Below are 26,131 nucleotides of genomic sequence, written 5' to 3'. Positions count from 1 at the left end.
CTTAAAAGTGGAATGATGCAGCTCACTAAACCCTGACGATGGAGGTAAGACTTGTCTTTTAAATTAATGTTAAGAATAGACAGGTGTAGGACATTTTCAATACTGCCAATACTGTTACATTAATTCAGTTAGTATTTCTAATATATACGGGAACAGCATGGTATATCCTGGTATAAGAAGGCCAACAAAGCACAGAAGATAAAGGAGCATTGCAGATTTAAATATTTAATCAGTCCTGCATACATGAGGCAAGTGAAGACTGCAGATCCATCGCACATACCTGCTGTATGATGACTGAGGCGTTTCATCAAAGGAAATAAGTTACTTTGTAGACTCCACAAACAGTCGCAAATGATAATGTTAGAAAGAATCAGCCATTAATCTGGAGCATCACAGAGTCTGCCAGGGAAGTTGTTCACTTTCCTCTATTCATGTAAAGCATCAAAAGAAAGAAACACGCACCACACCCTCAAGTCTCCAAAAGTGTCAAGGTTTGGCAGATGTGAGTAGATTTGCAATATACAGAAAATATAAAACTGTACTGTTTTGAACCACGAGGAACAACTTTGTTTACCCTCCATGCATGAGGAGAGTGGGGGAGGTGAAGAGGTTAGGGCTGCTGGGGGGAGCAGTGGTGGAAAATTACAGAGCTCATTTAGCACTTTACTATTTTGAGATACTTGTACTTTACTTTAGTATTTCCATTTTCTGATATTTTATACTAAATAAATACTATACTTTTCACTCCACTACATGTATTTGATAACTTAAGTTACCAGTTACTTTACAAACTTTAATCAACAAATAAATTATGATGTATTCTTATTGCTCCCCGGGGGGTAAATTCACAAGCGACCCAGCAGTATATAAACTAATTGAAATTAGCCCCAGTTTTACCATCTGCAACATTAAAGTGATGTGCACACAGGAGCAGCAGGCCTCATGCACTACAACACAAAGTAAATCTCGTTTGATTTGACACGCACATAAACGTCCATTTGACAGCGCGAGGACGGTTCAAGCGATTGGTTAAACGTCTGCTTCCAATGGGAAGCACTGCTGCCTTCAGGGCTTTTTGTTTGCTTGTTCATGGAATATAAAAAACGATTCAAACTTCAGAAAGTAGATCACCTGGTGGCCGCTGTTTCATTTTCACTTCTTCATCTGTCACAGAGCTGGTATAAAGTTAAGCTAACAAATACTTTACGTACCGTTAGGAGTTTTAAGTAATAATTCCACATTTTCCGACAGCCCCTGAATCCAACACTAGCGAATGCGTCCGGTTAGGACTTGGTGTTAGCATCACTCCAACAAATGAATGGGTTTGTGATGGGCCTCCAGTAAGTTTGCACCCCGGGGAGCTTATGCAGTATAGTGTTTTGGCAACATTATGATTATTTGGCTGGCTCAAATCACCCCCATGCCTCAGTTCTCCCTAGGACTTCTAAGCTAAGGTAGCTTAGCATCATCTCCTCGACCTTAACGTTATGCTAACCGGCGGTGAATAGCTAGCTAGCTAGCTAGCCGCTAGCATCTTGAGTTAATGTTGGGATTATTGACCTAAATGGGTAGGAAATTAAGAAATCCGGTTTTTCAACAGCGTGTGTAATAGTGTTTTTTTTTTTTTTTTTTTTAGAGTAAAGCGTTTCAAAATGGACCTCAATTTTTACTCCGACCTGTCGGATGGTTGTGCTCAAAGTGTTGATTCGGAGTTTTTGGATACCCAGGCATATGGTGGATACTCTGAGGAAAATAAGGTAAACTAATATTAACCGGTGTTTAATTGGAATGGCCAGTTTTGAATAATGGGAATGCCGAAGTAGCACATTAGTTAATTTAATGCTAACGGTCTGTTTCAGTTTCCAGAAGGCAGCGACAGTTATCTCACCATTAGTGGAGCGGGCCATCCTTTTTTGTCCGCCGAGGTGAGTGAGCTCATTCAACGTAACGTGTTCATTGTGTTGATCTTTACACACGTGTTCCAGTTAATTAAGGACTGACCCGTTACTCTTTCTCTTTCCCCACATATAGCAGACATTCCATACTCCCAGCCTCGGGGATGAGGTTTTTGAGATTCCCCCCATCTCCCTTGATCCAGACCCGACTCTGAGCATCAGTGATGCGGTGTCCCACTTTGAGTTGACAGATGGGTCAGACGGCACCGGGGGACCTTCAGGCTCCCGTAGCCTTGTTAGCAACCTGGTCGTCGAGGCCAATGACCCTTCCTTCGCTTCCACCTTTGTGAACTCTGGGTCTCAAGGCCTGGAGCAGCTGAACCTTGGGGCAATGGGCCAGGCTGGAGGGGGGGCCCTGCTGAGCTCTTCTGCATTGGTGAGCTCTACCTGTGGACCCTCACACAGAATGCTGTTTTGGCGTGTTTATGTGTTAGTTGTTTGCAACTCTGTGCGTTCTAATCCCTCTGCAGGAACTGGGGAATTCCAGTGGTTCACATTTCAGCAGTTCATCCCCCATGACCATTGATGTCCAACTTGGTGACATCAGTCACGGTCTTTTGGGAAGCAGTCAGCTGTCCACCATTAACCAGTCTGAGCTGGCACTGGGTCTTGGGGGTGAAAACATTAGGCATCATTCAGAGACACCCGAGCAGCCGCTGTCTGCAACACCATCACCAGCTGGCTCCCTGCAGGATGAGGACATGGATGACTTCAAGGTCAGGGGTTACACCGGCAGAGGCCTACATCCATGTTTGCTTGCATGCATTCGTGCAGTCTCGTGTAAATGTATTTTGAATTCCATGCTATGTTTTAGATCCTGCAGCTAATATGTTCTCTCCCGTCTCTCTCCCACTTTTCCTCTCCCTACTTAGAGGAGTGTGCTGGTAGACTCCCCCATGTCTTTCTCCTCTTCGTCTGCCCTCTCCCACATGTCCTCCCACCCAGTTCCTGCATCTTCCGCGTCCCTGGCTGCAGCCAGGAGGGGCGGGGGGAAGCCGGCCGCATTGGCCTCAGTGGCTGGGGCAGCGGGCGCTAAGAAAGGAAGGAAGAAGAAAGACCCGAATGAACCACAGAAGCCTGTCTCTGCGTACGCCCTGTTCTTCAGAGACACCCAGGCAGCCATTAAGGGCCAGAACCCCAATGCGTCTTTTGGCGAGGTGTCAAAGATAGTTGCCTCCATGTGGGACAGCCTGGCTGAGGAACAGAAACAGGTATAAGAACGCACGCTTATATACAGTATATTAATATCCTGTGTCAGTCTTGGGGGAGAAAAAATGATTGTTGGTGGTAATGTACAGACTATTTACAACAGTGGTACTTGTATTGTCTCTACAAGGTGTATAAGAGAAAGACAGAAGCAGCCAAAAAGGAGTATTTGAAAGCACTGGCAGCTTATAGAGCCAACCAGCTCTCACAGGTACGATCATGTTGTTCTCTAAAGGAGTTGATTACTGTGTTGGATTTTCATTCATATGGCTTTTGTAATGTTTTAATCTATCTTCACCACAGCCTGCCACGGAGGAGATGGAGATCGCCCCATCACCACCTCCACCGGTGGTTAACCTGACACCTGCAGCCCTGCCCTCTGCTGGTCACCAGGCCATCCGCCTTGCTAACAACAACATCAACCTGGAAGAGAACACCATCACCAACATTTGTGCCTCCAACATCATACTGGACGTCCCGGAGATGACCACACGTTCTCGCACGGGGGCAAACAAAACCCCGGCTCCAGCAGCTGCAGTACCCCCAGCCCAGACCATCACCAAGATCATAATCCCAAAGCACATGCTGCAGGCGGGGGGCCAGGTAGTGACCGTGTTGCCCGGAGGGGTCCGCACTTTGCAGCCCACACTGGTAGTGTCGGGTGCCTCTCGTCAGCCACCTCCACTGCAGCAGATGCAGAACGCGCCGCCTCCGCCACGGCTCCAGCAAATGGCACCCGCACCTCCCCCCTTACAGGCCAAGCCCCGCGAGGGAAGCACCACGCCAGGACCCCCGGTGTCCATCACGGCCACACCTCCACCTCCACTCCAGATAAAAATAGTCCCTGCCTCGTTGCAGGGCAAAGACGCCCTGCCAATTATTGTCCCCAATACAGCGGCTGCTTCATCTACTGCGACTACATCTGTCCAGTCTGCACCTGTGGTGTCAGTGCAGGTGGTGAACTCTGCAGACACGCCAAGCAACACAGACGAGGATGAAGTTACAGAATTGCTGCCTTCAGAGGAGGTAAATGTTCTTCTGAATTCATTAGTATTTTTTTGTGTGAGGTTGGGAAGTTGTTTATTCACAGATAAATCCATTTGATTTGATTGTTGATGATTTCACCAATTCAATTTCAATTCAATTCAATTCAATTCAATTTTATTTATATAGCACCAAATCACAACAAAAGTCATCTCATGACACTTTACAAATAGAGCAGGTCTAGACCGACTCTTTATAATGTTATTACAGATTTTGGATTTTTTACTTCTTCGCATCTGGCTTATCATTTATTGTCAGACAGCGCAAAGCTGTTGTCATGGCAACAGATTCATAACTTAGTCTTAACCAAGTCCAAGAGGGTGAATATTTATATAGTTGTCGCATTTATTTCAGTCACTTTTGCTTTCACTGTCATATGACGTGGATGACCGGAGACATATTATCACCTACTGTGCCTAGATCTGTGTACAGAAAAAAATACCAGCTCTTCCAAATCTTTCCTCCTTTTTTCCAGGATGAGATGGAGGTGAATGGGTCCACTGATTCTGCAACTAAGAGCGTGTGCGTGAGGGTGGGCTGTAACAACCCAGCCGTAGAGTGCAACGACTGGGACAAAGAATACTGCAGCAACGAATGTGTAGCCACTCACTGCAGGTGCGTAGAGGTTTGAAACTTGAATTGTTATTTCCAGCAGACATCAGAGAACTTTTCTGAACTTAATATCTTCTGTTCTTTTTCAGAGATATATTCAGGGCGTGGTGCTCGATCAGGAATCAGACCATGGGAACAGTGAAATAAAGAGCAGCCGCTACCAACCACATCAGCAGAATACTTAAAGAGTATTCATTGTTGAAGGACAGCTGCAGAACTGGTGCTGTACAGAAACGTCAACAATGTATTTTCACTGCGGTGTCATAGTTCTCTCATTGTTTTGTGCATTTACTGTAGGTTTGACAGTTGCTGTTCAGGACAATAAATACGTAGTATTGCTAAATAGCACTAAATCAGGATAGCGATGCCACGTTGGTATTCCAAGGAAATGTAACCCAGCAGAAATGTCTGCAGCGTGGATAATAATGTTATGTTTTATTATGTATACAGCTTTTTAGTCAGGCGTCAAGGGACTTCAAGGCAGCTAGAGAAAAGATCAACACAATTAAGTATTTAAGTTGGTCAATTTTTTTTTTAATTTATTTTTTTTTTTTACAAAAGCCCCCACAGGTCAGTTTATACTTCTTAACTATAAATTGTTGGAAAAGTCTGTTTTCAAAAAAACTCTGACAAAGAGGATCAACACTTCAACCTTTTTACAGACACGATTGTACAGTACTCACGGTTTGATTTGATATTCACGCTCTGAATTTCTTTGGTGTTTCATGTCAAAAACAATTCCAATTCTTTCTTTACTTAGCTGAAATATGCCACAGTTTGAGTGGAAAAACTATCACTGTCTACCTTGTCTTTTGTACTGTGGCACTACAGTGGCCTTCTAGGTTTAATATTGCCTTCATTTTTCTTGTTAAACATTCTGTTCACATCATAGTCAGTTAAAAAATGCTTGACTTTAATGTTTTCTTAATAAATGACCAAAATTGCTCAATCTAGTGATTTTTCTCTTTGTGCTATGTCTCTTAAAGGGATACTATGTAAAACATGCCTTTGCTCACTTTACTGCTACAGCCTGCCTGGGTTTGGTTTGACCAGTAGCTTAAGGTGGCTAATGTTAGCAACCTTTTGATAGATATTGCTGAGTAACTGACATTTCAGACTCTCTACTTCTGTTACCGTAAAGCTACATTTTGGCATTTGCCATTATCCCGTACTTGTCACTTGTGGCCAAAAATGTTGGCAGGTGTTCAGCAAAAGTTACATACGTTAAGGTTGTTTTCAGTTCCTTTAAGCTGGGATGCTGTTAACTCCTTATTGAGGTTTATCTTTAAATGTAGACTCCGGAAGATGAGTGTGTCTGCTCCAAAACAAACAAGGATTAATCATTTGTATGTATGTTATATATCCCTATAATATAATTATAGAGATATAGTTTTTCCTGTTTTTGAGTTCATTTCTTTCTTTTTGGTGTGATAAGACTTTCATCTGTCAAAGGGCCCTCATTGAGAAATATGCAACAAAATCATTTTTTCCTTCCAGTACATTATAGCTCTGTCATACTTGATAAAAAAAAAGCCAGAAAGCAAACCAGCCCATCCTCATTAACGCTGTGTATAAAGTACTATATATTGCAGTTACATTTATACTGAAAGAACCACAATAAAAAGGAAAAAGCAGTTAATCACACATACCGTACACACCTTAAAACATCTCGCTATATCAAAATATATTCTTGAGCCAAACATTCTATTTCTTTGGCTTTGGCCGAGTCAGCTCTTGATAACAGCTGGATTTAAGGCAGTCTGGATTCAGCGTTGGCTGAATATTGTGACAGTTTGTAGGATTATTCACCAAGCTTTGACAATAGAGGCCTTACTGGGTGGATCCACACGGTAAAGCCCCAAACCCAGGCACACTGGCTGAGTCAGTTTAGCCTTGAAATCATGCAGATGTGTGATTGTGGAGTCCACAGCAAGGAATATGATGCTGCCTATCTTAAAATTAACCATCACTGCTACTCGGCCGCGATGCAAGGATCCAGAGAGGACAGTTCTTCTTTTGTTATGGTATGCAAACAGCTCGCCCTTGCCATTGTGCGTAAGGCTCCAGGACTCTGCGTTGTTTCCGAAGGCACTGCTGAACTTGCTCTTGCGTTGGATGCTCTTGTAGGACACTGCGACGTCCCAGTATCCCTCAGCCTCCACCACCCAGACGTGGATACCAGTGGAGAAGCACTGGGCTGAGAGGACCTGCGGGGCTTTATCAAAGCGGCTGTTATTGTTGGGATAGTCCAGCTTGGTTTTCACCCTCTCTGCTGTTTGGAGGTCAGCAGAGACTCCAATGAAAGGACTGGCTGAGCCCAGATCCAACAAGAGATTTCCTGAGAGACAGACAGACCACTTGGGTTTACATACACAATTTTTATGTGACCCCGATTTATAATTCATGCCTATGGGAATTAAAATGGTAATTAGCAAGATTATTACTTCTTGGGTTTTAAGGGATTCAGTAATTGCTGAGGTGTCCTGCATGTGTCATTTTACTGTCTTTGTCCTTGAATCTTTGGTTGATTACATCTGACTCTCAATGGAACAAATACTGCCTTTTTAAAGCGCATAAGCTTTCACTGACAACTGTGTCTCCATATGCATTATACTGTAAGATGTTATGTAACTTCTCAAAGAAGAAATAACATTCTTTCTCTTACAAATAAAAAGTTAAGGAAAGGATAAGCAATATGCTTAATTTAATACACTTGGGGGTTTGGCCGCGATAGCATCACAAGCTACCAGTCTGGTATGGTCTTATGATGGCTAATATTAGCTAGCTTTCAGCATAAGTTACATAGTCTTCAAATAGTAATAGTTCAAATAACAATGCTCAGTATTTGTGTGCTGTCCTTCATATCACATATTTTCTGTGCATTTTCAGAATGTTTGAGACTCTGGGCAGCAAAGCAATCTGGTATCCCTGGTGACATGATTGCGTTTTTGGAGTGTCCTGAGTAAGTGTTTATGCACACCATATACTGGTTTTCGAAACCTGAGGCCCTAAATCCATATCCCAGTTTTGAGAAACCTGGATATGCAGGCTGGAGTATTCAGGTAGAAACTGGGATACTGTGGCAACACTTCATCCAGGTTTCTGATCATTCTTTGTCATGCTCACAGGTGCATCCTCAAATCAAGTCACGTATTAGTAAGTCAGTAAAGCAAAAAAATGTATATTATGATTAACAATGTAATGATGGTGTTCATACTGAAATAAAAGTGAAAGTCTAACAATAGTCACGCAAATGATACATTTATTGTTGCCCTCATCTTCTATTACTGAAGGTTAGATGAAGCTAAATCCAGAGAGTCCAGGATCCAAACTGAGTTCATCTTCAACTATTAAGTTGTTAGTTGGTACAGAAACGATGCAGATGATCAGATCAGAATCCTGGATAATAGAGACCTGGTTATTCATATCATTGTGATTCTACTATGTTCCATGTTAACACCCTATCCCGAATATGATCCAAACCAGGATAAAACAAAAACCAACAAATTTAAATGAATGTGCATGTAAACATCTCATGTCTGCTTATCTATCTTCAATGTGACACCAACAGACAAAAACAATTACTTTCTACATTGTCAGCATCACACTGACAGTAGACCGGGCACAGTTTCTCTCCAGCACTCTATAATATTATATATCATTATATATCTCCATCAGGCTAGTCAGTGTGATCCAACACAGACACACAGTACTTCTCTCTGACTGACTTTATGTTCATGTTCCACTCAACACTCATTCTTTTGTACCTGTCTTGTACTTCTCTTTGTGGCTCTTCATTGGATGATCACCCAAGATTTCTATGTAGGGAGAACAAACATATTTGAATTCCTATTCATTTAACACCCATATTCACACACCCGCTAGCAAACGCCAGTCTACATATTTTGATGTGCTGAAAACAATAGACACAGACGTGTTATCATAAACCAAACGTTGCTGACTTCCCTGTTTTTGTTGTTGTCATGTAAGCAGGCAGCAGTGGGGATCTGAAGCCTGCCTTCTTACCTGCACTGCTGGAATAAATGTGATGCATGTCTTTCTGCTGATTGTCCAGCGCTTCTGTTAGCGTTTGGTTTTCCACAGCGTAGTAGTAGGCTGGTGGGAAACAGAGATGGACATCAGTGAGTGCATGTTCACACGTACAACACGGACAGACGACGGTAGGGTTTGGCATTGCCTTACCGTAATACAGAACAATGAACCACAGACAGAGCAACACCACTGTGACACTGTTGAGGGATGTGTTCACTTTGGGTTTCTGTCAGAAGAAAAATACACATTTGATCTGAAAAGCGTTGGAAACAAACTGTAAACCCTTTAAAAAATCACAGATATTGACCATTTAGATAACAGAGCTTACTTCACGTTGGAGTTCTTGCAGTTTTTTTACAGCCTCATTGGATTCTGTAATTTTCTCTGTGAGCAATTTGAAGCGCTGGTCCATGTACTCCTGTTGAATGCACACACAGTTATACTTTAAACCCCTTAACATCCAGTTTTGTCCTTTTTATTTTCCTTTAAATTGAGAAAAAAAATCATGTTCTTCTACACTATCATATATCACATATATATTCTGTATTCTGATTTTTACAGCTCTTCGTTCAAGCTATCTGATGTTTTCACTGAGTGAAATATTTAAACCCAAGACTGCACTGTTCCATCAAATGAAAGTATTCCAGATGTTTTGTGCATCTTTTTATACACGTTTTCTAGAAGCTGTGAAATGTACAATAAGGTTCTGTGGGTTTGCACAGTCTTTCTACACAGCATGCATTTGTAATGACTGATCCATGGGTTTCAAGAGGGTAAGGTGTGAATGAGTGTTCACACCTTAAAAGAGTGTTATTCAAAACTCACAGTCAGCTGTCTCCGCAGGACAGTGGAGGCCTCAGTGGCCAGGCTGCCTCGCTTGCTCTCCAGGGCGCACATGTTGCAAATGTAGCGTCTGGACGTGTTGCAGTAGTACCTCAGAACCTCGTCGTCGTGCTGTGGGCATTTCCTCTCCAGGAGGTCGTGCAGAGGCCGGACTAGGGGGTGCCCTGTGAACACCGGCAGCTCCAGGTGGTCCTTGGCGTGCTCTTTGCACAGCAACACCTCACACTTCAGACACGTTTTAAAGGCCAGAGTCTTTTTCTCCTGGCAAAAGTCGCAGTACACACTTTTTGTCTGCTCGTCCTGCTTACAAAAATCAGATATTGATATGTGGGAGAAGGTGTGTTAGACATTTGTCCACTTTTTAGGATTAGTTTTAACATTCCACAACTATGAGTTTATTCTCTAAATATATAGCAGATACCCTCCTCCTCTTGTTCACCCTGAAGTCCTCTGCGATGTTGGCCAGTGCGTAGCTCTTCTGTATCCCAATGATCTGTCCAAAATATTCCCTACAGACTGGGCAAGGGAAGGGAGTGTCTGAGGAGTGATCCAACAGGTTTTCCAGACAGACCATGCACATGCTGTGTCCACAGGGCAGCTGCCGAGGATCCTTAAATATGTCCCGGCACACTGGGCACGTCAGCATCTCCTCAAGCTTGGTTTTCTCTGCATCTTCCATTCTTGATCCCTCTTTTTCAGAGTGCCAGCAAGCATGAAAAGAGCAGACAGGAGGGTGTTCACTGCAGTTTGTACAGCACTCGGCTGCTGCCTTTGTACACACTTCCTGTTTCGTCTGTTATGAATAACCCATGAGCCTTAGCACAAGATCGGGGATGTTAAATAGTAAAAGTGATTCCTACCTTTAGAGTTAAAGCTGAGTAAAGCCTTCAGTATTGCTTGTCTTCTGTCTTCCCTACACACATTGCCAAAAGTGTAAGCACTGCTGAGTTTCTGTTTGTACTTCCTGGTGGGGCGGGGCCTAAGAGAAGGAGGATCGAGAGTAACTGCCTCTAAATATATCAGCTATCAAGATATCAATTTCAAAGTTGAATACAGGATTACATAATCAAACTATCATAGATAGTTTAATAGAAAAATAAAACTGCTAATTTTTTATTCATACTGGGAGAGAGTGAAAATGAACACGTTGGGCTGTGGGCTGATTAGACCTCTTCTGAGGTTGTAGCTAGGTTGGTTTGAACTTTTCCTACAGAGGACGTCTGGCTCTGTTCAATAAAAGTGTTCACAGTCGTGTCCTGTTATTTGTGCACGCCGACTGTCATGGCTCAACTAGCTAAATGGCACAGAGCCATTATTAATGTTATTGGTTCCTCTTGTGGGTTTCCTGCTCGTCAGTCCAATCAGCTAAATGAACCTACGACACTGTGTATCATGGCTGTGTAGGAGCTTTAAGACACTCTTAAACAGTCTATAGTGTCATGTAATGCAACCCTCTGGTGAGTAGACGTAATATAGTGAATTTGTTTTTCTTCTTCTCCCCACTAAAGACCCTGTGTGGTTGAAACTGGTCGACATTTTAAACCGTTAAGCCTCTTCTGAGTGACTGAACTTGTGTCAGAAGTCGCACCCCATGTTGTCCTCGCGCCGTAACGTTGTAAAGAAATAAAATAAAAACACATTTACTTACTTAACGTCGTTATTCTTTCCGTTTCTCCTGTGTTCAGCGAGATGAAACCTTCACAAATCCGCCCAGAAATCATATAAATAAAATACATAAAATAAAAGACGCTCCTTATAACAACAGGTCTCGCCTCAACATGATGGTTGACTGTAACTTCACCTGGCTACATCAGGGCAAACAGGACCCGCTAACAGCTAATTTAGCATGACTTTCCATTCACCAAAGTGTAAAACAAAACTGCGGCACAAGTGTAGCTTTGAATATATTACATATTATTATACAACTAGCGACTGTATAAATTAATACATCTCTTCCTGTATCCTAGATCTAACTTACCTCCATGGCAACATAACACTTCCTGTTTACATCACCCAAAGCATGACGGGAACCTTGGTAACAAAAATATATTCATCCCAAATGGGGTAAAAATAAAAACAATAGGAGTGACAAAATTCCGGTCAAAATTAGGTTTGTGTTTTACACTATCAAGGCTCATAATGTCCCTCGAACCCTGAAACTCTCCTCTATTCATTCATTTACAAATATTTGTTGATTTTGTTATTTGTGTACTATGAAATACACATACAGGCCAAAAGGGTTGCCCTAGAACATGTGTAGTAGCCTTCCTCTCACGTCATGGCTTTTGAGTTGTCTTTATCTAATAACAAGCCAGCAACTGTCTTAACTGATCTATGAAGTATTAGTAAATTCTAATTATTAGTTAAACAGTTACAACTTGTAAACACTTTAAAACACATGCTTTATTAGAAAGTCGTACCCTTCCTCCATACTGAATGGAAGTGTGTTGAGGGTTTACACAACAAAATCATGAGTGCCACAAAAACGTCTCTTTAATTCATGCCAAAGAAAAACGTTATCAAGCATCAGAAGTTCAAAAGGATGAAAACAGGGTTATAAAGGGATATAAAAACTTTTTTTAAAACAGTATTTAAAAAGACACATGAGACACACAGCACATGAGATCACCTCTGTTTGACCATATGTACACTTCTCAGAGTACGGTTATCATTCCAGTGTTCTAACATTAAAACCAGATTTCTTACAAAGTCGGAATGGATACTGGGTCATGAAAAGAAAGAAGCCTACATACATTCAGTGACCATAACATGAACACAACGCCAATCACTTTTTGATAAGAGATATGATTATAAAGTAAAAAAGCAGAATATAAAAAGAATATAGACATCAAAAACAAACAAAAAGAAGGACTTTATATATAACTTTGACACAGGAAATGTTGGCAGATGAGGATCTGTACTTGGCCAAGCAATCAACAGATATTTTATATCTGTATCCATACAAGGACAAATGTTTTCTGCTGCATTCCAACCCATTTATAAAGACACATCAATCTGCAGAGAAGCAGAGTACTTCAGCACGTATGCAGTATGCCTGGTTAACTGTGCCAGGGGGAGGGGACTCTTTGCAGACTGTGTTTCTCCAAACCCACTATTGCCAAATATTTTGATAATTAATTACTCGTTTCAGTCTGTTTTCAAGCAAAAATGTCAAACATCTGCTGGTTCCAGCTTCTTAAAAGTGAGGATTTGCTGCTGAAAACAGGGCCATGAACAGACCACTTGAACTTTAACAGATAATGAAAATAATTGTTAGTTGCGGCCACTATCACAAGAGACAAAAATATGGCAAGGAATAAGATACAAAGAAATATTAAGACAAAACATCAGTAGTATTGTAGTAGTTTCTACACGTCTGAGTGTCAGGAATCACTCTGGGTCATGGTTTCCGTTTCTCCCAGAGCATTAACTTCTCTAATCTCGACTTGCCAGTCCTCTACAAAAGCAATACTGATTTCAGTCTGAGGTAGAAAATGGCACAATCGACACCGCAACCAGCCACTTTTTCCACAGCTACAGGCCAGCAATCGTCCTGAATGAAGGAACAAAGAATTCACACTGGTGCTTCTCCAGATTCTTCATGATCCTGAACATCTTGCCACAAGTGGAACAGTTGAAAGGCTTCTCTCCAGTGTGAAACCTCAGGTGTGCTTTCAGATTGTCCCGCAGGCGGAAACTTTTGCTGCACTGTGTGCAGGTGTGTGGCCTCTCCCCCGTGTGGAACCTCGAGTGGCGGCGGAGGCTCTTCCTCAGCGCGAACGTCTTGAAGCACACCAAGCATGAGTATGGTTTTTCACCAGTATGAAAGCGCTCGTGTCGCCTGAGGATCTTCCTCCGCTTGAACGTCTTCCCGCAGATGCTGCAAGCGTATCCGTCACAGGAGTGGGTGACCACCTTCTGAAGCCGCCAAACGCCATTTCCACAGGGGGTGAAGCAGCAGAGGCGATGACCTGTGTGAAGACCTTGGTGGCGGCGGAGGTCTTTGGGCAGAGGCCAGCCAGTTTTGTCATGGCCTTTAGCAACATCATCCTGAAGCTTCATCTCCGACTCGGGCATCGTGAGCATGTTCACCAGTTGCACTGCACAGGGACGCATCAGCTTTTGGTCTGGAGACGTCAGTTTCAGTTTCATGTGGAGATTGCTCTTTGTCTCCTTTGGCGTGTGGATCCGTTCCCAAACCCCAATCTGAGCAGGAGTCACAGCTCCATCAGACAGGGACGGACTGTAGGCAGTGCCCTTGGCGGTGCTGACGCAGGCCGGCTGAGGCTCGGCTTGAACAGGCTTCTCAGAGCCGTCGGGTTTGGGAGCTGGAGACTCTGGCTTGAGGATCAACGGGCAAACAAACTTCACCTTCTCCCCAGAAATGATATCACGTGTATCTGGTAGGATCACGAGAGGCTTCTGTTTAGTTGGAGAGCTTTGCGTAGAGCCATGTCTTAATGTCTTTGTCCTTGTTTCTGCAGAGACTGAAAAAGATTAAGACGCATCTTTAATCATGCTGTACATTCCCTACACCCATGGGATTTGATCCAGGGGTTATATTCAACAAATACAAGTAAAAAACAACAGTATTTCTTTGATTTCTTGCAGTCACTGAAATTGCCTGACCAACACTGGTCCTGTGAACGTCTCATATTTCTCATTTGCAACCTCCTCTTGTTTAATCTGAACTCAATAATTCAAACCCTCCACAGATAAAAACCCACCTTGTCTGTCAGTGTGCTTTCAGCCTTGCATTTCAAGTCAATGTCATGGTGCTTTTTCTTACCATGCAAAACAACTTCTGTTTGAGGGTCACTGTCAGTTGGAGACTCCGCTTCAAACCTCAACTCCATCATGTCCACGGCCTGTGCCACATCCTGATTAAAGAGGAAATGTGCATGCTTAGTATAGGCAACATGGACGCCCAGAAAAAAATATTTTGTTTTCTTTAACTTAGAAATAAAAAAAGGGGGAAAAACATGCTAGATCTGATATTTGTGTTGATTTCTTAGTAGCACTAAACTGTGAAGTTGTGATTGTCATGTCTGAAAGTATAAAAAAACAACAACTTGTCTGCAGCACTGTATATGTCATGAGAACAACTAAGAGCCACCTTGGTACATCACACTCCATTAAAAAAAAAGTCTGACTCGATGTACCGGCATAAGAACAGGCTGTGATGACATACTAATGTTGAAGCCACAGAGCTGCTCACGCTCTCTCTCCGCCTGTTCTTCCCCACTGAATGGGTGACCTACACCCCAGTAAATTCTCACTGACCTGATCCTCCACAGGAGACTCTTCCGGGTCAACTTGGCCATTATCTTCAGCAAGGTGAATTTCTGGAATGAGACACCCCTCCACCACCACCACCTCCTCCTCCTCCTCCCTGCACTCCCTAAAACAATCACCATCTGAGGGGAAAGGGGGACCTGTGGAGAGGAGGGGGGGAGGGGTTAAGACAGAAGCACTGTGCACTCCTTTACACTGGGTTTGCAATGGGGGAACACCCCGCAGGAGTTCAGTGCAACAATTACAAATGAAAACAGTGAAGTTAAGTTAATGCACATATGCATCAAGCTAAAGGTGTGTTGACTGCATCCAAAATCTGCAAGACCCTGCGTCTGATCTCATCATGCAGTTAGTATTACAGGAGCAACTAGTCTGCCCTCTCCTCGTGCATATATCCCTGCAACCTAGCCGTGCGCGTAAACAGGAAGTCCTAGCATTTAAAGCTCCAAACACACAGACCACAAAGCTCCAGCGGCGGACATATGTCCTCGTCCACTTGCACTCCGATGCTGCGTTTTGCGTCCCCAGACGCTAAACTATCCCGCGTCTCCACGGTTTCATGTCCCTTTTTGTCCTCCGTGCGGCCCACATCCACATCCAGCGCCGAGGCTCGATACCTGCTCTCGAACAGTTGGGTTAACTCCACCGTGGCCGCTTTGACCAGCGCTCCCAGCACCGACTCCACCTGCGCCTGGAGGTTCGCGATGCCCGCCGACATTGTGGCTGCAGCGGCTGTGCAGGAGTCAGCGGTTGTACGAAAAAAAAAAATAGTAAAATGGAAGTTAATATTTAGCACAAGTCTTTATTTACCAACGACAGGCACATGGCTTGCAGAAAGAAGGGGCGTGTCTCATACTGGCGCAGGCGCCTCAAACACTGAGGGGAGGGGGGGGGGGGCAGCCAGTTACATCACGAGATAAGAGGGGCGGGGCCTAAAAATGAGAAGAACCGACACAGAACATGTTGCTTTCAAGGCTCTCATTTTTAGCTATTATTCCCTGTCTCCATTTTTGCGTGTTTTATGGATATTTGAGATGATTTTTTTCCTTTATCTTGACCTTATCTTATCTTAATCAAAAAAAATAAAGTCTGGCAATCTCTTGTCCATGGTGGAGGGTACTCAAGTGTTAATAGCAAAACAATAACACAATGAGCTGCTGTGTGTCCATGAAAAATAAAGTCATTGGTGGAAGTCGCAGTGTACGTTATAGCATTATATGATGCCTTTTAAAAGTGGACCACACAAACACAAACAACCCATTAAAAGTTTGAATAATAACAATTTGGTCGAAATGAAAATTCACCCAGAGCAACCTGAAATCCTGCAGCACAAACTTACAACATTTACATACAGCAAGTCAGCTGTCACTTCAGCACCCAGAAAACACACCTCATTCAATTTCTGATTTTCACCTTGTGATCTTAAAGCGTTGTTTTTAAAGCTGCTAGAATTTTATTTAGATTTGATAATATCGTTTTTTTCAACTGTCCTGAGGACAAATGAGACAATCCAGTGAAAATTATTAAAATATCAGCATACAGTGCTGTCTGCCTGGTGTCTCTTCTATGATACTACCACCAGGGGGTGCCGAAGCCAGAAACATTCAGATCTTACACACAGTAGCTTTTTTCGAACTGCACTTTGTATGTGCACATTTTTGGAACTGTGTTGTGTCCATATATATATATATATATATATATATATATTCCACTTAGGTAATTATGCCCTCAAAATCAATATGTATTTCCTATTATTTAGGATTCACACACATACACACACCTCCTTTAAAAAACTATACAGTAATGGGGTTTCTGTCCAAGCTGTCATTTATTTAAGACTTTACAGTAAGTTAAATTTCTCTTGTTACAAAAATAGAACATGGCTGTTGTCATATTTCATCATCGTAGAAAACATCCATATGGTGTACAGCACTTTCAGTGTACAGCGTTACATTGATTTCACAGAGTAGGCTGGTGATACTTAAGACCCGTCAGAAAAGCCTGCTAGCACCCTTGGATCTGACTGCAGTGGTTTTGATACTGGGGCAAACAAGAAAATAAGTGAACAAATAAAACACATTCAAACTGCAACAGACTCCACAGATGGACTCAGACATAATGCATACAACATTGCAACCCCTCCAGTACTTTGTAAAATAAAAACTTTAATAATCTGAAAATCAATAGCAGTAGATGGCAAGGTTTTGAAAGAATTTCTTTTTTTATTGTACCAGAATAAAACCATGTATTACATGTGGGAATAAAGGCACCGTGGGATCTTAGGAAGTACTTTGTTACATGGAGGATTAGTGAATATATATTGGAGAGAGATAAACGAGTAATGGAATATTGTTCTGGTGAGATGCAGAGAGAGAGGATGATGAAAAGATGTGATATCAAAATGAGCTGACAAGTTCAACATAAGAACTAGATACAAAAGAGGATGATTTGACAGAGTTAATGATGTTGACTCTTGAAACTGCATTGGTCAGACTTAAAGAGTAAATTATGACTTCATGATTTAATAATCATCATCATCATCGTCGTCATCATCATCATCATCATCATCGTCGTCATCGTCATCATCGTCGTCGTCGTCATCATCATCATCGTCGTCGTCATCATCATCATCGTCATCATCGTCGTCGTCATCGTCGTCGTCGTCATCATCGTCGTCATCGTCGTCATCATCGTCGTCATCATCGTCATCATCATCATCATCATCATCGTCATCATCGTCATCGTCGTCATCATCATCATCATCATCATCATCATCATCAGGATCGATTTCACCTGAGAGAGCATCCTCAATCCAGTCCTCCAGCTCGTCTACAGATGGCAAGTCGTCACCATCATCCATGTCCATCCACACGCTGTCAGCCTGCAGAGTGAAGAAGAACAAATACAACCCTCTCAGCTGCGGATTCTCTCAGGAGGGAAAAGCTTTTAAGGTACCTTGTGGAGTTTTTGACTACTAGCAGCTCTATGGAGCAATATTTTCATGAGTGGGCCCCCCTTTTGCTTGTATCATGCACAAGAACGCACGTTGCCCCCACAATTTTACCCAGACTCTCAGAAACAAACCAAACCATCCACACTGGCATACTACTCTGCCCCAGGTTTGCCGTATGTCCATTATTTTGTGATAATCTGATTAAACACAAATTTGTTTAAGGATAGTCACCATGTAAACACAATATCAACTGAAACATGAAGGGTCTTACAAGTAGATTTTGACACAGGGCCCCTATAAGACAAGGCACAAGCTACTTCTTAATTGTGCTTCAGTGGTGCATTTTACCAATCACATTTATAAAGAATGAGATGACAAAGTGATTTCACCAGCCATGTGTATATACGTATAACAGAGTACTGCAAAACACACAAATGCACGGGCAATCTATAAACAGAGTACCAAAAATATAACTCACATCATCAGCATCAACAACACCAATCTGTGGGGAGGACAGGTCAATTCCAAAAGTCTTCTCCCAGTGTGGCAGAAGCTGCAGGGAAAAATAATTATGATTGATCCCGCTGTTATCACCCAGCATCAATCAAATTGACATTAATGAAGAATATATTTCCCATAGGCATACTGCACTGTAATATTCTTACCAGGGGGAAGTCGTCAGGGTCAATCCAGACAATGCTGAGGTCAGGGTTGTCTGTGTTATCCTCGGCAACTTGCTTCAGGATCTCAAGGAACTCAAAACCGTCTAAGGAGTGGAGAGGACAACAGTGAAACTAAGACTAAACTATTATAGGGGCGAAGCAACAGGGTGGCAGGGTGGTGTTAATGTGTATTTGTGGATCCTTTTATCGCTCCTCCGCCATTCGCCTGCTCAAATATTGTATAGCTTCATGGGACAGTCTGATTCAATTTGGCTTTACATCACATCGTCACCATGCAAAAACCTCCTCCAACCCCCTTGCTGCCCCATGTGACACATCTAGATTTCTAGATTTGTAATTCTATCATAATCTGTTGATGTGTCTGTCAGTCGTTTTTTACAATTCATTCAGGGTTCCGTCACCTGGGTCAGCCTCCTCGGCAAAAGCAATGATATGTTCACCCTCAACATCGTCATCCTGTGGAAAGAATAAAGACAAACTGAACCCACTGGGGTGAACTTCTGAAACCATTCTGTTGTTTTAATCCCATCCAAGCCTCTTCATGGAACAAAAACAGACCTTTGGTCTAATTTGTTGTGGTGGGTTTTCAGGCTCTTACCCAGATCTCGTACATGTTGTGTGGTTGCAGCTTCCTCAGGGTTGGTCTTGAAAAGCACAGAGGAATATGATTTTATGCGTTTTGTTTTTCAGCTTTGGTGCCATGAGATCATTGTAGTGACTTACCTGTCATTATCTTCAATGAATTTCACCAGCTCATCCTCAGAGTAAGGCTTTCCTGGGATGACCACGGGATCATCAATAAAGGGTTCATAGAAGTCCACCTCATTAAGCTTCAGCTCCAGAGCCTTGGCAACCTGTAACACACCACCAAAGGATTAAAACCAACAACCAACAACTGAGCTTAGAGGACCTGGGAACCACAAAGACGTTAATGGTTCATAACAAATGCTTCAGAAGTTTAGTTTGTAGGGGTAAATGCAAACTATTGGCAAGTTATTTTGACTGTTTGAGGACCAAATTTATGTTTTGTAATTTCAACTGATGAAGACAAACAGCATAGCACTTTCTAATTAAACTGCCGTCTAGATACTGTATGCATTGTAAGTGAATTAATTGAGAGTATGAACAATAAAACAGACACTTCAGGTCATGTTTATCAGCTCACCACCAAAGGTGTTTTGAATGTGCATCCTCCAGAAGTGGTCTGCAGACCCATATGTGGCATTAGTTTTTATTTGGAAAAACATGAAAGTGTACTTTGTACTCTTCAATATAAGAATAAGGAAGAAATCCTCGAAAGGGAAAAGTAAGAACATTTCAAGAACGTAGTGTTTTACATGATAGTTGTATACACACCCTGTCCAAGTTAAGCATCTATTCACGATCTTTTTGGGTACAGATTAATGCATACTACTAATAGCGTCAGAGTCAGAGTACCCATTTGTAACGTGATTATGAGGGATCTCTGTGAGCTCAAATCTAATTCAACCTTGATTCTTAATCCGTAGGAGTTGATTTATGACAACATACTGTAGGGAAATGCAATGGCTGTTTTGATCGCGATAGGAACTACATCAACTTTAGCGATCCAAAATTGTAATTTTTGTAATTGTAACGATATAACAACAAATTCTTCCTTGGTGTATTTTTAGATCTTTCAAAAGCCTCTTGTTTGGCGGACTTTTATAGTATATAAGTTATAAGTTTTAAATATATTGAATAAAGATGTTAGATGCATAATCCACATAGAGTATTTTGTGTTCATCAATGGCCAAATGGAGTGGCTCAAGGCTCGTTTTTTGACCCATTGCTTTTTTAAAATAATGTGATAATGTATGTTTTACTCATGCAGATAATCTAATACCTGCTCTTATGTTAAAGCTGCACTAATCAACATTTGTACGTCAACAATGGATCAGATGACTATGTGTAATGTGAAAGGAGTTGCTTGTAGTGACAAATCCGGAATAATCACCCAACTCCGACACCTCTCAACTCTATGGAACGCTTTTGCATCTTTTAGCTGTTGTTTTGTTTTCTGGCCCACAGACTATGCTCTCATCAACCTCATTTTCAGCAGCTGCGGACAGATAAAGCTTTATAGACATTTTGTTGCGACACTTTTCATATAGCTCTATGTGTCTGATGACATTTAACATAATGACAATTATTACTCACCTTGGGACTGAATGTGGCAAAGAACTTGATGTGAGGATGGAACTCTTCAGCAGCATCAGCAAAAGCCTCAAAATCTGAAATTTTATAGGCATCCATCAAGTTGTTTCAGTGGATCGGCCCCTGTATGAAATGTCTAAGACTTGTTGCACTCATCATTAATGTAGCTTCTAGTGTCCTCACTACAAAATCACATTACACCTCAAATCAGTCTGCAGCTCAAAGTTAAGTCAAGCAATCTGAGCCTGGTCTCTGTTGCACTTGCTTGAAATGCAATTATGAGCAATAATGTTGAAAAGCAAGCAACAGGTTATCATGCCATCACAGTACAGATTCTTACGTTCTGACTTGTGACTCTTAAAGTAGCCCACCAATTTGATGTCCTCTTCGATGTTTTCGAAGCCTTTCAGTTCCCTACTATTGTCAATAATTTCCACGGGGTCCTCAAGAACCTATGAATTAAAAGGAGGGTCATGGAGGAGAACGGGGTGGGGGGGGGGGGGGTGGGGGGGCAATGGAGTTGGAGGTGGCAGAGAAAAGAAGAACCCAGAGTCAGATTCAAGGGCTCATCATCAAAGAAGGCAAAGTGGAATTCTTTTGCTTAAATAAAGCAGGCTATTAACTGGGAGATTATATCCTCACGAACATCATAGATGAACTCCACAAGAGTGTCTGCTGCAAACTCGCCGTCATATTCTATGACTTCATCGTCTGTGAAGATGTAGACGCTGTCGGACTCATCAAGGCCTGGGGGGGAAAAGAGGAGAAGTATTAGGTATCATCTCCCCACATGTTTTATATTTATCTTCCATTGGAACAGGAAACATTAAAGCCAAGGAGGCCATATCTCACTGAGAGTTAGACAGGTTAGTTCATATTATCATCCATTACAGATCGATGTAATAGTTTGACTGACAAATGGCTGAGATACTGACACTGGCTAGTCTCATTTTCACATAATGACCTAAGTTACAGGGGTCTGCAGCTGTGTTCATTTTGTGCCGTGTTTACCTAGTTTCTTTGCAACGACTTTGTCGAGCTTTGCATCAAGGAGTCCAACTCCGACATCCTCATCATCAAACTCATCCAGGACCTGGGCTGCAAGCTGTTAAGCAAAGACATGTAGAAGTCATATAGCTGAAGATGTGCTTTGTCAGTTTAGTCTGTAAAAACATGGGAGCGTGTGTCTGTATGAGTGTGCAGTAAAATGAGTGTTTATGTCCGTGTCTCATGCACATTTAGGCCTTTTTGACAAAGTTGTCTCACTCAGTGGTTTCATTACCATAAAAGCCTGCTTTTCAGACCGCTGCTTGTGCACTTTCTAAATCTGTATGAAACTTGAACCTCGTGACTGACAGTTGGTTCCACCAATGGCAGTGCCACATTCAGAGCCTGACTGCATTGAGGAAGTAGTTTGAGGGCTGTCTCAGTGTGTTTGGAGGGTGAAAAGCACACACACACACACGCACACGCACACACACACACACACACACTAGTGTCAGAGATCTTGAGCAGCTGCTTTTACTGGCATTAATAGTTTGACTAACCAGGCTGTCCTGCAGGTTGTTGTGCAAATAATTCTTGGCATTTCTTTTAACTTGATTGGAGTTGCACATGGGTGGGACACAGTAAAGCAGTTTGTAGCTTAGCAGCAGCTAAGTTATAAAAATATGAAAATTATATCTTTTAAGTTATATATAATGCTAAAATACATACAATTAGAATCATACACATTTTATAAAAGCAAATTAAAGCAATGACTTTAGCTTTTTTGCATTGCACTATATTTTGTTGCTGACCCCACCCTTTTGGCATTTAAGAAGACTAAAATAAACTTTTAAAGGGCAAGTGATTGAGGTGAGTAAGCCTTGATATCATCCAAGCAACTGAAGAAGGAAACATTTGAAGATAAACTGTAATAAACACATATGAAAAAGCACTGGTGTCACTTCTTTTTCTAATTCTTTTCCATTTTCCTCTTTAACCTCTTTGATTAAACAAACAAATTACAGCTCTGCAAGTGAGAGGTAAATGGGAGATAGATTTATTCAATTTTTATTGTATTTGCATTAGAGTTTGTTTATCTTGATTTGAATATGTAATATGAATACAGTTGACTTCTCTCTAGATATCTGGTAGCATCTTTTTTTCTGCATTCATTTCATAGCTTTATGTCTGCATGTGCTCCAAATATAAAACGTGCAAAGTTGTCTTTGGACCTTGGTGTTCAGAATATGCATCTGCAGTAATGTGGCCGATAACATTACAACTGCATGTAAAGTTAAACTAACAGCGTCAGTATCTGGGATGGGATTTCACAGCTTGATATCTGCATGTTTTCTAACCACACAACATGCTAAATGCACTGCAGCTGCACACACAGTCATTTTTAAATGCAATCATTTTGTACCTGTTCACTGAGACATACATATATGGCAACAATATAAACACAACATGTAATAAAATGTGTAAAATGTAACTGCCATGATTATGAGATATTTATTACTGCTGTGGATTGAAAATGATTCCTATTGGAGAGTTCAGAGTCTTCCCATTTTGATATCCTTAGTGCAGAAGGAGGAAAGATATACATACATACATATATCCTTATACCCTATCTGTTTTTATGGACCGCGAGTAAAAATGGAAATGGACACAAAATGATTAGGTCCCAGGCACGTTCCTAAACAACACATAAAGCAGTCACAGTGTTAGGCCACCTCAACAATCAAATCAGTGTTCTTTGACCAAGGGAGAAAACACTTAATTATGACTTCCTCACTCTCATCATGTCATATTTCATTTAACTTTCACTGGCCCCCACAGAGCGCCTTGACCTCGCCTGTTACTAATAATAAAAACCTCATCAAATGTAAATCATAATACATTCATAAGGAGAAACACAAGCCTTCAGGGAGCTCGACCAGCCACAAAAGCGGCTCGGTGGATAAATATAGCGCCAAAAGCCACACCAGCCCAGGGACTATTTTGGCGAGGTGGCAGTGATGCTCAGCGCTCTGGGATCCGCTGACAGTTACAGTACTGCAAGTGTCAATCACAGCGCAGAGCTGAGCTGGCACTACTGGAGCCAAAACCTCCAGTGCTGGCCTCCGGCCCCTAGACCGAGCCCTAACGCTCCCATACAGAGACACCAGAGGCTGTTGAGATGATGTGATATGCTGAGGAGAGCAGCGTCTCCCGCTCTCTCTTTCTGTTTGGGTTATTAATGTTTTCCTTTCTATAATTATCTATTACTGTTATTTTCCTCCCGTTTCATTTATTGTAACACTATAGATCTGCCCAAACTACTTCCTTTTTCAGTTTTACCTGTTTTATTTGCAGGTTAAAGTGACTCAATAATGAGGGAGAGAAAGAGCTTGAATGTTTTGGAGGGACTGTAGAGTGTTGACTACGCTTGGTTATAATTGCTAAGAATGTTTTGTGTGTCAGCAATGCTTGCAGCGCTCCTGAAAATGTAAAAATGCATGAGGTGTATAAGGTAGCAGCTTTGACTGTACACCGTGTACACTGTGTCGTGGCCAAGCCAAAGGCTGTAAATTATGGCTGCCACATGATCCAGTGTACATATTCCATCAATCATCAGTCCGCTCCCCTGTCACTTGTTTATAGAACTGCCACTTTCACAGCAGATATTAGTCCGCTATTTCTTCAAAACAATATATATAGTCCGTCTAAAATTCTGTATTGTGTGTGATGAACTTTCATTATTGCTCTCTTGTTTTTGGTCCAATTCAAAATGGCTGCTGTATTTTTTTTCCGGGCGACTATGAACCTGGAATCAACTTCAAATTGACAAAAACAATTGCAAATAGAACTTCTCCTGGAAAATGTGGTGTGGGAGTGTGTATGTGACATTCGATGTTCAGTGTTTCCTGAAGTAACCTGACAACCAACCTCGGCTCTGAAACCTGAAAGCGTTGTGCTGAATGATGATGTAATATCTCTCTGCGAGGAATGTCATGAAACTGTTGAGTATCCAGGCTGACAGGCATACTGAAAGAGGTGCGTTCAGTGCATCAACTCCCACACAAACACATGCACAATGTACACAAGCTCAGCTTTTGCCAGAATAACTGATATCTCAGATCCTCACAGCTCAGCTCTTGGCTTGACACTGACGACACGGCGCAGGCTTGTGACACATTTCTGGCACTTCACCTATCAGCAGTTCTGAATCCAGCCAAGCTATTTTCCACCTTGTAACATCACTTTCCCATGATAACTCCGTGTTCAAATTCACATTTAACACATTTCAAATCTTTAAAAAAAAACATATGCCTCTGTTTCCAAATACTTCCCTTTCCTTGTAACTACACAGTTACACCTTTGCTATAAACAATATTTACATTTTTCATTCGTATCTTATTTGTGAAGTCCCTCCACTAGCAGTACACTACTGCACACTTCCTGTGCGCGTGATTTGCAATCTGTGCAGCCAAATTAAATGAAACTAGATCAAAACACTAGAAACTAGAACCACCAACCAAACTCTTAATAGCAGCTTTGAGTTCAAGACATTTGCATTTTGAATCCAGCTGCTTCCCCATCCATAAGCTACCCCCCTTATTCCACCCATAGTTCCCATCTCCACCCACCTCAAGGGATAACTCCTCAATCTCAAACTGTCTCTGGGCGACGCGGCTGGATCCGGGATGGTCATGGTAGTACACCACCATGACATCGTACTTCTTCATCACAGACTTATAGTTCTTGGCGTTGAGGTCGTGGACACGGTCCTTTCCATCGTACTCGGGGAAGTCCAAGCTGTCCTTGCCCAATGATAGCCCCCCAAAGGACAGCAAGACTGCCACAAGCACCCAGGTCCACTTCATGGCTCCTCTCTAAGATAATGTAGGTGTATTTGCAGTTTCAGAAAGTAAACAAAGGGGGGAGGGGTACAATAAAAAGCAATAGTTTGTTAAAAGTATGGAGAACCCCTTCCAATCCGCGTCACCCAGAAGAGAGCAAGACCGACTCCTGCATCCACCTTATTAAAAACCTCACATGGGCAACTGGCAGTGGGGCACAGGGTGCAAGAGGGGCAGGGCTAAGTTTGACATAGGTGTGAGTGTGTGTCTATGTGGGGGTGCAAGGGGAAGATGGGGCGGGGGCCGCTGTGGTTGCTGGGGTGACAACTTTGTGTGTGTGTATGTGCTTGAGTGTGTGTGTGTGTTGCAGACCTGTGGGTGGAGTGAGAAGATGATGCTCTCTTTGTCTCCCGATCCAGACTGAGAACAGGGGAAGACAGTGATGGAGGTGGAGGGAGATGGTGCATCAGCAAGGGATAAAGA

The 26,131-nt window shown here is 42.2% G+C and overlaps 3 protein-coding genes across 3 annotated transcripts; 1 reads left to right on the top strand and 2 right to left on the bottom strand.

Moving 5' to 3' along the window:
• Positions 1 to 1,652: 1,652 nt before the first annotated feature.
• Positions 1,653 to 5,382, top strand: tox4a (TOX high mobility group box family member 4 a). The gene is made up of 9 exons (XM_070918720.1): positions 1,653 to 1,757; positions 1,860 to 1,925; positions 2,032 to 2,331; positions 2,426 to 2,671; positions 2,828 to 3,166; positions 3,292 to 3,372; positions 3,465 to 4,187; positions 4,681 to 4,820; positions 4,907 to 5,382. Exons 1-9 carry the CDS (start codon positions 1,653 to 1,655, stop codon positions 4,962 to 4,964), a joined length of 2,058 nt encoding a protein of 685 aa, XP_070774821.1. The 3' UTR covers positions 4,965 to 5,382.
• Positions 5,277 to 11,441, bottom strand: LOC139296344 (E3 ubiquitin/ISG15 ligase TRIM25-like). Its single transcript, XM_070918721.1, has 9 exons — positions 11,362 to 11,441; positions 10,574 to 10,692; positions 10,135 to 10,401; positions 9,696 to 10,013; positions 9,199 to 9,288; positions 9,021 to 9,096; positions 8,844 to 8,933; positions 8,585 to 8,635; positions 5,277 to 7,155 (listed from the first exon to the last, which is right to left on the bottom strand). The coding sequence occupies exons 3-9, from the start codon at positions 10,390 to 10,392 to the stop codon at positions 6,623 to 6,625; spliced, it is 1,416 nt and encodes a 471-aa protein (XP_070774822.1). The 5' UTR covers positions 10,393 to 10,401; positions 10,574 to 10,692; positions 11,362 to 11,441; the 3' UTR covers positions 5,277 to 6,622.
• A 5,862-nt stretch (positions 11,442 to 17,303) lies between these two features.
• Positions 17,304 to 25,672, bottom strand: casq1a (calsequestrin 1a). The gene is made up of 11 exons (XM_070918754.1): positions 25,436 to 25,672; positions 21,831 to 21,924; positions 21,466 to 21,566; positions 21,160 to 21,271; positions 20,823 to 20,896; positions 19,368 to 19,498; positions 19,243 to 19,288; positions 19,046 to 19,100; positions 18,627 to 18,727; positions 18,440 to 18,514; positions 17,304 to 17,889 (listed from the first exon to the last, which is right to left on the bottom strand). The coding sequence occupies exons 1-11, from the start codon at positions 25,670 to 25,672 to the stop codon at positions 17,530 to 17,532; spliced, it is 1,386 nt and encodes a 461-aa protein (XP_070774855.1). The 3' UTR covers positions 17,304 to 17,529.
• Positions 25,673 to 26,131: the final 459 nt, after the last annotated feature.

This window comes from Enoplosus armatus, chromosome 14, assembly GCF_043641665.1.
Source record: "Enoplosus armatus isolate fEnoArm2 chromosome 14, fEnoArm2.hap1, whole genome shotgun sequence".
Lineage (NCBI taxonomy): Eukaryota > Metazoa > Chordata > Actinopteri > Centrarchiformes > Enoplosidae > Enoplosus > Enoplosus armatus.
Note: the sequence above shows the minus strand (reverse complement) of the source record. Positions and strands in the feature narration are given on the sequence as shown.